The sequence below is a fragment of the Camelina sativa genome, chromosome 11, assembly GCF_000633955.1.
Source record: "Camelina sativa cultivar DH55 chromosome 11, Cs, whole genome shotgun sequence".
Taxonomy (NCBI): domain Eukaryota; kingdom Viridiplantae; phylum Streptophyta; class Magnoliopsida; order Brassicales; family Brassicaceae; genus Camelina; species Camelina sativa.
This window is the reverse complement of record NC_025695.1, coordinates 18,702,083-18,713,546: the sequence shown is the minus strand read 5'-3', so window position 1 is coordinate 18,713,546 and position 11,464 is coordinate 18,702,083. Positions and strand designations below refer to the sequence as shown.

Below are 11,464 nucleotides of genomic sequence, written 5' to 3'. Positions count from 1 at the left end.
AAAAAAAAAAAAAAAAAAAAAAACTAAACTAACATTTTCTAAAACATTTTTTTTTTCTCCACAAAATCGTTAACTAACTTTCAAGCAACAATGATTACTTACAAAAATATATATAACTCAACTGGATAAAATTGGTTACAAAAACAGAGTAAATAATATAAGAAACATAAAAACTTAAATAGTTTTACCTTAATAGAATTGATTTGGTGAGAAATAAATTGGAAGAAAGCTTTGTTTTCCGACTTCTATTCAGAAAATAGACAAAGAGAGACTGTAACGAAAGAGAAAGCTTCTCTTTGTTTGCCCTAATTGTTTACTTAACTGAGCCCAGGTCATGGATTGTTGAAGCCCAATCAAGGAAATGCTTTCTATTAATCTATTTATTAACAAATTATATTTCTATCATAATACACTAACCCTATTATTTTTCTCATACAATCGAAAGTCGAAATTTTTTTTTATTTTTTTCTCTCTCTCTCTCTCAAACATGGCTCCTCGTAAGTTCTCTGATGATGATTTGAAGAAGAAGAAGTTTTTCAAACAGAGGTTTCCGGGTTTTAAGAAGAAAGCGACAGAGCTCTCTGTTCTATGCGGCAACTCTGTCGGATTCATCTGTTACGGCCCCAACAACGATCTCCAAGTCTGGCCCGAGCCTCAAGATAACCCACAAGCCCTAACAGAAAGTTCAATGCGTTAAGCGATCAGAAGAGAAAGAATCACGCTTGCGATCTTTACGACTTCGTCTCTGATATCAAGGGTTTGTCGGGTGAGGATTTGAGGAGACATATCGATAAGCTTAGCTCTCACCTAGTTGAAATCAAGCAACTAAAGACAAGTATGTTAAGAAGAGGCGACTCGAAGAAACCTAAGCCGAAGGAGACGGAAGAAGATCATGATCATATTAGGGTTTCAGAAAATTGTAACGTGGCTATGATGCCGGAAGATCGATTAGGGTTTGACGAGTTCCCTGGCTACCACGAAACTGATTCCAGTTTGGGATCTTATGCTGCTTTCACGGATGTCGGTGTTTCTGATTCTTCTCTGTTGGATCCTTTTACGTTCGGCGATTATTTTCCGGTGCCGCCCACAGATAATTTTGGGGTCGATGGTGTTTGGGATCTTTGTCCGATGGATTTGGAGTTTTCTTCACTATTTCCTGGCTACGATCCACTTCCCACTGATTCTTTTATGTCGAGCACTTACCAAACACCGGTCATAGCAGATAACTTAGGATCCGTCTTCTAGATTATGACAACACGATCAACTAGGGTTTGACAACAATGTACTTCACCACCTATATATATATTCTCAGTGTCGATGATTATCTTAACTTGTATGTTTTTCTCCAACGCAAATCCATGTTTGTCAAGTTTTGTACTTCTTTCCCCTTGTTTTATTATGAATTGATAATGAATGAAATCTCTCAATCACTATGTCATCTCTTCTGCAATTGCTTCTTCCACCTTATCACAAGGTATTAATAACATTCAGTTTATGTATATTGGATTCATATATATATTTTACTCTCTTTTTCTTTCCTACAATATTGAAACTTTGAGTTATATTCAGATGTGTATGTTACAATCGAGTAGAATTGTTGCCACTTACTGCAGATATTAGCGTTGCAAATTCTGTCAGCGAGAAATATTTACACAGAACAGAACTACTTGACTTTTGTGTTGCAGAAAAAACGATATAACATAGGTACAGAAGAAATATATCAAGGATTAAAAACAACAACTCACATGAAGTCATTCAAGCTACAATCAAGGTGGAAACTATGATTTAATTTTGATCTGGAGATTAAAGATCAATGGATTTGAAGGCATCGGGTTTGCAGCTTAAAGAAGTTGCAGATTTGAGTTTGGTTCACACAAACAATCCTCTCTACATGATGCAGAAGGTCACATGTTCATTTAACCACACGTGATAAGTCTTGGTTCTTCATATTCTTCCCCATCTCCCCGAGGTACCATAACAATATTGTCGCCCACTCCGCTATATGCAGACAAATGCGTTTGGCAGCACCTCAACGTCCGGTTCGTATTTTCGAACATTATTAATAAGAAAACAAACTTTTCATAATTTATTATTCTTAATTACATAACTAAATTTAATCCAAAAGTGAGCGAAGGTAGGAAGAGAGACAACAAGACTTTGATCATAATTAGTGGGTGAAGATTTCATCTTGAGGTCTATAATAGTACAACCAAGTTTTGATTTAACCAAAACAATAAAAATCAAATACCAAAGCTCTCCTCCCTGTGAAAAAAATTAAACAAAGCCAATTCCGAAAAGAATATTTACTTCACTTTTTTTTTCTATGTTGAAACAATTAAACAAATCAATATTTCTCCTCAGGGGAGAGCCTTCGCTTCCATTGGAGAGACTGTACTTTGTTGAAATCCCCATTTGCTAACTCAAACTTTTAACAGTCTTTTGGAGCAAATAAAAGGCTTTCAACGAAATCAAACAACACACAAGTTATATAAGAAGATTCTTCTGTTTCAGGCTGTGCAATTGTGTCAAACGAAATCACCCCGATGAGCTTGATTTACTACCTTCTTTCTCTGGATCTTCAATCTGCGTTGGTAATAGATTCAAGAAGCTTCCTTGGTGTGTTGTTGTCCCACCAGATGCTTCATCTTCTGTTCATTTATTTTCCATAATTTGGTTAGAGAGATTCATCAAACATGGATCGTAATCATCTTGATTTTTATAAATAGCATCCAAACAGGTGATTTACCAAAGAGGGATTTAATCGATGGCCGCTTTGGCTTGTTGCTCTTCTTCTTTATCTCAGCTGCACAATAAAAACAGATTACAAATGCAGCAGACACGCAATGTTAATCACAAGGTAACTGGTTATGTATTTTCCTCAGTAAATGAAAGGGGGTTACCTATCCCTGGTAATTGGTCATCATTTACGATTTCTACGTTCTTGTAAGTATAACCAACGAAGTTAATATCTTTGGATGAGAGCATCTGGAGAAGAAAAAAGAAAGCCAAACTCATGTTATGAAAGCCCAAGACAACACAAAATATAACTTCAAAGGCTTCCTAATGGTTCATGACACACATTCTAATGACAGAATCTTATTTATCTGAGCTCTTTGTTGCATGTAATCTTTTAAGCTATGCCTATAATATTATCACATCACAATATATTTCGAGGAACCCACTTACAGACAAATTTTGAAGTATGGTTACTCATCTACTAGATAAAAAAATAAATAAGCTGGTTAAATCTGATGGTACATGATGCCAAAAAGTCAGGGGTTATGCTGTACCTTTCTCCATGGACCTGACCTTGCTGACTTTGGAACTTGCTTGTCAGTCTGTTCCGGAAGGAATCAAAAGAAGAGTATTATACATTATTCCTTATCAGGAGCATACAAATCATCTGTGGCACCAATATTTCAGTATATACATCATGACACATCATTGGTGGCAAATATTGCACCAATGTTTCAATAGCTATACCAATGTATTACCTCTTCAAATTTCTCAAAATTTTGGGTGTCCAACTCATCATTGACTTGGGGAATAAAGGCAGCTTTCATTTGGTACAATTTTCCCCATTCTGTACCTCTGAACCAAGGGTGATTCTGAAAGAAACCAGTCAAACTTTTATTAGGATTTCTCACAATAATCTTAGATAAGGTTGGAAATTCAAAGTTGAACAAAGCACACAACACCTTAATTTCATCTGCTCCTTTTGTTCCAAGCCTTAGCTCAACATTGCATAAAAGCCTACAAATAAGATCCTTGGCTTCTACTGATAGTCTAACCTCATCTGGGAATTTCAAGTAATTTCTCCAATTTACTATCTGCATAAGGGTGAACATATTGAGAAAAGGTAAATTTCCACATTAGAAATAGAATTACCAAAGAGATACAGAAAGACTAAAATGAACGTAAGAGTTGATATCACCAGTGTGCCTCCAATAAATGAAAGGTACACAAAGCAATGGATCTTACCTTCCTACAAGTTGTCATTGGATCATCTGAATAAAATGGCGGAAACCCCACAAGCATTTCATACATGATGGCGCCAAGAGACCACCTATAAAAATGCTCTCAATATTATTCATCCATATTAATTATTTGCACCAAAGCAACCAAAGAAAACAAATCCGAATAGGTTGGCTTCACCTACCAATCACATTCCATTCCATATCCTTTTTTCAGCAGAACTTCTGGGGCAATATAGTCCGGAGTTCCAACTGTGGAATAAGCCTGAAAGCAATAACCTAATAAATTATATCTGACAGAGATGTCTATATCAATGGAGCGAACATCTTTTCAGTGAGCGAAACACACTGAATTGTTTGGACATCTCTAAATAAAAAAAATGATAGATAAGTGAAACTTACAAGCATCCTTCTATTTCTCTGCCAGTTTAGTAGTTGCTCTTGTTGGGTACGTCTTGTCGCCACAGGGCGACCATCACTTTGTAAAGCCCCACTAACGTTTCTAGCAACTGTGAAGTCTTTCTCCTGAAGATTACTACAGTCTAATGGTTTACATAATCCAAAATCTGACAATTTCATGTGGCCGTCTTTGTCAAGCAGCAGATTATCAGGCTTGATATCTCTGTATCACATTGGAGAAAAAAATGACGTTAGCAACAAAATAACAAAGTGAGCTACAAATAAATCCCATGAATGGACCCAACAGCCAATGACAATTAACAAGAGGAGCTACAACTATCCTGCTTCACTGACCTGTGGATATAGTTGTGCTTATGAATAGACTCAATAGCCAGGACAGTTTCCCCAATATAAAACCTGGCCTCATCTTCAGTAAGGGTGTCTTTCCTCATAAGTAAAGTCATCATGTCCCCACCAGGTAGATACTCCATTATGAGATATAAGGACTCTTCATCTTGAAAAGAACAATACAATTTGACAATGCAATTGCTGTCAACTTCTGCAAGTAGATTTCTCTCTGCTTTTACATGTTCCACCTGAAAATCATATTCCACAAATACATCAACCAACCAAACTAATGTCGATCGAAATAGAAAGCCACCTGGAGGAATTTTTAATACCTGGCCTCTGCGAAGCATCTCAGATTTCTTAAGCTTCTTCATTGCATAGACATTTCCTGTTCCCTTCTCTCTACATATCCTCACCTAGAAAGAGAGATATTACAATTAGCATAAAGTACTTAATATGCACTTAGAGAACTTTCAAGATGATGTCTGTAGATACGAAAATGTGATCTACAAAAGATATGAAGCAATGCTACCTCTCCGAATGCACCCTTCCCAATCATTGTCAATGGCTCAAAGTCATCAGCTCCCATTTTGTGCCTCTGACGGCGCATGTATTCAGTTTCCTTCATCTCCAAATCCTTTAGCAAGTTGTTCTGCTCTTCCTCAGATACTTCTGCAGCAGCTAATTTTTTTTCTAGCATTTTGCGTCTGCATGAAAATGTAATTACCAGGAGATGAGCTAAGGATACGGATTGAAGAATTTTTTTTCACGCAAAAAGTGCATGTAACTGAAACCGTACCGCTCTTTTCTTTCCTGCAGACTCTGCATTTGCATTTTGTAATGATTTTCAATATACAGTTTAGCAGCAGCAGCCTTCTCCTTGGTTACATTCGAAAGTGCTTCATCACCTCCAGCTGTTTTGGGTCCTTCCTTTACATTACTTGCGGCGGTCTCCTTCTTTTTAGAGGATTTCACTTTGTCTTTAGATTTTAACTTAGTCAGCCAAGCTTTAGCAGTCTCCATTTCTCTCCCACTTTAGCTTCCCCCTTCCAAACTAGATATTTTAGTTATGTACAAGCGACCAGACGGTTTGATAAGCGCAAAGCACGAGTCCCACTCCAATTATGTATATCAGCTTTCATATGTCATGTACCTAGTGAATTGATTGTCACACCTGCAACATGATGACATTATATTAGTTAACACTGACTCCAAACAGAAGCATGTGTGGAAGTAATAAGAATGATCCAATCCAACTGCTTTGCAAAGTCATAACAAAGGTAGTGAAGTTGGTATTGCAAACTAACCTAAAGCTGAAAACTTTATCTCACAAACTAATCCTTAAACCCAAAATCAAAGACATCTCTGAATCTAAAACTACAGAGTTCTCCATAGACAGTAAGTCAATTACAAGATCAAATTCAAAGTAGAAGAGAAACCTCTAATAGATCTGAAATAAGAAGAAATGGCAAAATGCATACCAAAATTGGGGGATAATAAGAAATCAAACAAGAAACCCTAGTTTTGAGTCAGCGAGAATGAATGCACCATGCCACCTCCTAAAATCAACAAAGAAGAGAAAAAAAAAAAGGTCGATCTCAATCCTAAAGGAAGAAGCTTTTGTAAAGAAGAAACAGAAGCGTTAGATTAGGGAATTGACAAGAACAAGAACATGGTGAGACAAAACGCAGACACAAAGACAGAGACCCGTAATTTGTGGTAGTGAGAGAAGAAGAAACAAAGATTAAATTAAAGAAAAAAAAAAAGTAAAAGAAAGAGGAGAAGAAGAAGAAGACCTCGATTCTTGGGATTCGATTCCTCAATTCTTGCTCTTGTTTTTGGTTTTCAAATTTGAAGATCGTAAAAAGAAGAAAAAAGTTCGAAACTTTATAATAATCTCTCTCTTTCTTTCGATGTGTGAGATGAAATTGCAAAAGAAACAGAAACTACTCTTCTTTTTTTTCTTCTTCTTCTTCTTCTCAGTTGTTTTTTATGTTTTCTCTCTCTCTTCTTTGCGAGCAAATTTAATAGTAAAAAAATCTTTGAGGGAGGTTATAACTTATAACTATTAACTAGTACTGATTAATAGTTTTCTTTTTAGTTACTAAAGTTGATTTACCGTAAATTAAGGATTTATTGGTTAATTGGTTCTTTTATACCAAAATAAAATGATTTGAAATAGCAAAAGGAAAAAAAATATATTAAAAGAGAGAGAGGCTTTATTATAACCGCGTGGACCCCACCACGGGAAATATGTTCGATGGCAATGTCAAAAGCCAAAGAATAAATGTCAAACTTATTGACATTTTTTTCAGTTTTTTTTTTCTTTTTTAAAATAAATACATTGATGAGACAATAATAAGTAAAAGCTGAGTTATTATTATTTTCTCACAATACTTTTGCCCAATTAAAAAAAAAACAAACCTTGTTATGTTTTGTTGGCACATCTTAAGTCCAACATCATACTATTTTTATTATTATTTTCTTTTTCTGTTGTAAAACATTTTGTGATTTTTTTGAAAGGTTCAATATGATAATATTCCTTGTTATACTCAATCAATATTTTTTTTAGTTAATTACTAGATAGGGACTTATTATTTGAGAGGTGTTTACAAGTTTTGCTATTTGTCCAAAAAACTTTAAAAAATGCTACTTTTTATATTTAAGAACATAAATTTACACATGATGTTTGGATTTATTAAGTTTCATTTTTTTAGGGTATAGTTTTTGTTATAAAATATGTGTTTTATAAAAAAAATCTCTGAAATATTTCATATTTAAAATGGGTTTCAATTTAATTTGTAGCCTCTGATAAAAGAAAGATTAACTTTGTACCATCTATAATTTCAAAATTAGTTTTCTTTTGACATGTTTGGATAGTTTTACATTTAACCCCCTACGTAGAAAATAATGTGTCGCCTCTATAGAGGCATTAAATGCTGTGAAATCTTATAATATCTAATGTTGAAGATACTGAAGCATTTAATGCACCGAGTGTAGATAAAATCTTCCGCCGCTGGCACATAGGGAGGAGCAAGATTTTGTAAAAGTGCAATGATTATATTAGATATTATTTGCTTTGTTCGGATACCATTGGTATTCCGCTGGCTATTTATTACCGCAATAGGTTTATTGGTGATCATAATAACAGAAAGAGTAAGACCGGAAGGTATTACAAAGCTTGGTGAACAAACAGATAAAGACCCAGAGAATTAAAGTGTAAGGTGTGTATTAACTGCATCGTCGCTTTGTTTTTTTTGTCGTCTACAACTTAATTGTGAGTTTGTGTTGTAACATTTAACTGATGTAGTGTCGCGCTAACTTGTTTACTCTCTATGTGCTGTTATAGGGGATTGATGACGTTGATTGTACGACTGGTTCAAGGGGAGTGGAAAAAAGATGGGCAAGGCAACTACGAACATGTCTCCACTCCGGAAGGTTACTACTTAGCTGTCCGGCTGTGGGAAAGCGACGGATTTACAAAGGTTGTTAGTTCGGTTAAAGAGTGGATGGATTTAAGGTCGGAGGACGAGATCGAGTTGACGTACCAATGGCCGCAATGGATGATGGGTCCTGACTGGAAACGAGCCGACCCAATCCAAATCCTAAATGATGAAGACACGACTCTGTTCATGGCAATACGAGCAGATCTGGAAGAAGTGCATCTTCGCGTGAAAGTTAACAAATCAGGAAAGAGAAGTGGCAAACCAACTGACCGCAACCATATGGATGTGGGGCCATTTACGGCGAGAGAGATATCTGATAAGTACTGGAATACCGCTGAAGCAAGAGCGGTGTGGGATGCTGCGTTACTAAATATGTTAACGCGTAACAATTTGGGTAACGCAATTGGCGGTGTTACCTCGACGTGGCCAGATGGTTTTAACCTAGAAACCGGGGATTCAAACAATGGATATGGACAGTCCAATGGCCCTCGTTATCATGGGATACGGATCAACAAACATCATCCACAAGGGTCTACTGCTGATCAAGGTGCCACTAATATTGTCTCCGGATCAGTCACCACTGCGAAGGGGAAAGAAAAGCTGGTTGCGGATGATCCCTACGGTACTGCAGAATATGAAGCGTGGCGCAAACACTACCAGTCGGAGATGTGGAGGGAAATAAACGCAGGTTATATCAGTCTTGATGGTTCACCAGTGGGAACAGAACAACAGACATCAGATCGCTAGAAAACAGCTAAGGCGCTGCAATTTGGTGTCTCGGTGCAACCTATTGCAGAGGAAGATGACTGATTCCGTCTAAGCCTATCAGGTGGTGTTCGGTAGCAGCTAACCCGCCAGATATCCTGACTGTCTCGTCGACAAGCTCAACTGATGCAACGCCTATAATACGCCAACCACCCAACCATCAAGCGAGACATTCTCAACTGAGGAGCTGGAAGATAACACAGGTAACGAGAATTCTCAAAAAATTCACAAAGCTAACATGTCTGCTTCTTACTGAGTAATTGATGTATTAATAGGTGATGAATCTAGAGCAAACCATTCCAATGCTGTTGGAGGACACCTGGGTATAATCCGAGTGACGCCTATACATGGAGCCATTGCTGCGAATGCCAACGATGCTATCACCGGTAACCGCACAATAGACGTTGCGACGAATTGTGAGTTTGGAAACTCCAGCAGGACTTTGCTAGCAATTAGAGATACTCCTGTACCCACTGTGTTGTGTGACAGTGACGCACCACCCTATTTTGATGATCTGGGTGAAGAAGGTACACAAATTTAAATCACATCAAATTGAAATCATGATAACAACCACATTACTCCCATAACATAAATTGTAACAGGAAATTTGGTTTATTGTTGGTAATGTCCAGATCTGCTAAACAGGGCGTTGAAGGATGCTGATTACGAAGGCGACGAGCTGTTCGTGGGGAGGATATTCAAAAAAAAGGAAGATTGTGCCATCAAAATGGCGATACATGCAATACGTCGGAAATTCTATCTTATCCACTCAAAATCATGCACACTGAAAGTGTTGGCTGTATGTGTTAGTCACACGTGTCCATGGCGTGTGTTTGCACATAAAATGGATGACATCGACCGTTTTGAGATAAGAAACATCACTCTGCAACACACCTGCAGTGTCGATGCAAGAGGCGACTTCCACAAACAAGCAACAACTGCAGTTATTGAAAGTCTGATGAAGACACGGTATTCCAGCGTCGGTAGAGGACCGCGGCCAAATGAACTCCGGCACATACTTCGTCAAGAGTTCAGCCTAAACGTGTCATATTGGAAGGAATGGAGGGCGAGGGAAATTGCGATGGACAATGCCATGGGATCAGCCATAGGAAGCTTCACATTGGTTCAGCCATATTTCAAGTTGCTCTTACAAACCAATCCAAACTCAAACGTTGCCCTGGAAACGGAATTAGATAGCAATGGAGTTGATCAGTTTAAGTATCTCTTCCCTTCACTACACGCATCAATCCAAGGATACGCATACATGAGGAAGGTAATTGTCATAGATGGTACACACCTTCGAGGCCGATATGGAGGCTGTCTTATTGCTGCAAGCGCTCAAGATGCAAACTTCCAGGTGTTCCCTTTTGCCTTCGCAATAGTAAACATTGAAAACGACGACGCCTGGACGTGGTGCTTACGAAAGCTAACGGATGTCGTGCCAGACGAAGCAGACCTGGTATTTGTGTCGGACAGGCACTCTTCTATATACACAAGTATACGTCAGGTACTATTTTTTCCACAAATAATAAACATGCTAATTTTGTATATGTTAATGCGTACTGTTTATATGTTAATGATTGTGGTATCGCAATAACACAAGATCACATACATCTGAACAGCAAATGTCAATCCACATATGTAGCAAGCGATTTGCATAAGTAACCTTATAAAAATATTAGAGTTATCCACTATCGGTTTTATCGGATAATCACTGTGTTAGTTCATCAATTCACCTAGCAACATAAGAGCTGTCACTTGGGTAAACGTTAGTGCATAAACTGAACTTATCAAATATGTTGTTACATATGAGGATACAATCCTTGGTAGTTGATATCATTTTAGTTATTGTGCAACAAAATAGTTACGTCGCTATCTTTACAGGTGTACCCAATGTCCTCGCATGCGGCGTGTGTCGTCCACCTAAAGAGGAACATCATAGCGATTTTTAAATCGGAGGCTCTGGGATCATTGGTTTCGAGCGCAACAAGATCTTACAGACTAGTGGATTTCAATAAACTCTTTGCGGAGATCAATGCAATGAACAGCAAATGTGCAGACTACCTAACTGGCATCGGTTTCAAGCATTGGACACGATCTCACTTCGTGGGGGAACGTTTCAACGTAATGACAAGCAACATAGCTGAGTCCTTAAACAATGTCTTGACTATGGCACGTGGTTACCCCGTTATTTCGATCCTTGAGACCATCCGAACCACATTAGTAACTAGGTTTGCCCTTCGGCGTGAAGCAGCACAACAAGAGGAAAACATATTGCCCCCTCCAAGGTAAATGAAATGGTAATTGAAAACTTTGAAAAGGGAGCAGGCTATATGGTTTACAAAATAGGCGACGACATCTATGAGGTCAGGAGTAAGGACGAATCAGCTTTCGCAGTTCATTTGTGGGAGAGGACATGCACTTGCAGGGAATTTCAGCTATTAACGATCCCCTGCATTCATGCAATTGCTGCAGCTATTCAAGCAGGGGTGAGAGTTGACACTTTGGTGGGGTATTAATCACACAGTCCCG

General features: G+C 37.8%; 2 protein-coding genes across 4 annotated transcripts; one reads left to right on the top strand and one right to left on the bottom strand.

Annotated features, from left to right (window-relative positions):
• Positions 488 to 1,245, top strand: LOC104723776 (agamous-like MADS-box protein AGL49). The gene is made up of 2 exons (XM_019231900.1): positions 488 to 640; positions 757 to 1,245. The coding sequence occupies exons 1-2, from the start codon at positions 488 to 490 to the stop codon at positions 1,243 to 1,245; spliced, it is 642 nt and encodes a 213-aa protein (XP_019087445.1).
• Positions 2,172 to 6,730, bottom strand: LOC104723775 (serine/threonine-protein kinase tricorner-like). 3 transcript variants are annotated; one of them, XM_010442179.1, is made up of 15 exons: positions 6,518 to 6,730; positions 6,203 to 6,280; positions 5,521 to 5,895; positions 5,254 to 5,428; positions 5,054 to 5,137; positions 4,728 to 4,969; positions 4,377 to 4,596; positions 4,160 to 4,239; positions 3,982 to 4,066; positions 3,699 to 3,830; positions 3,495 to 3,608; positions 3,291 to 3,338; positions 2,901 to 2,985; positions 2,747 to 2,803; positions 2,172 to 2,648 (listed from the first exon to the last, which is right to left on the bottom strand). In XM_010442179.1, the coding sequence occupies exons 3-15, from the start codon at positions 5,742 to 5,744 to the stop codon at positions 2,536 to 2,538; spliced, it is 1,659 nt and encodes a 552-aa protein (XP_010440481.1). In that variant the 5' UTR covers positions 5,745 to 5,895; positions 6,203 to 6,280; positions 6,518 to 6,730; the 3' UTR covers positions 2,172 to 2,535. The 3 variants fall into 3 exon arrangements, with proteins under 3 accessions (XP_010440481.1, XP_010440483.1, XP_010440484.1); XM_010442181.1 differs by lacking the exon at positions 6,203 to 6,280; XM_010442182.2 differs by lacking the exons at positions 2,172 to 2,648; positions 2,747 to 2,803; positions 2,901 to 2,985 and having other exon boundaries at positions 3,312 to 3,403.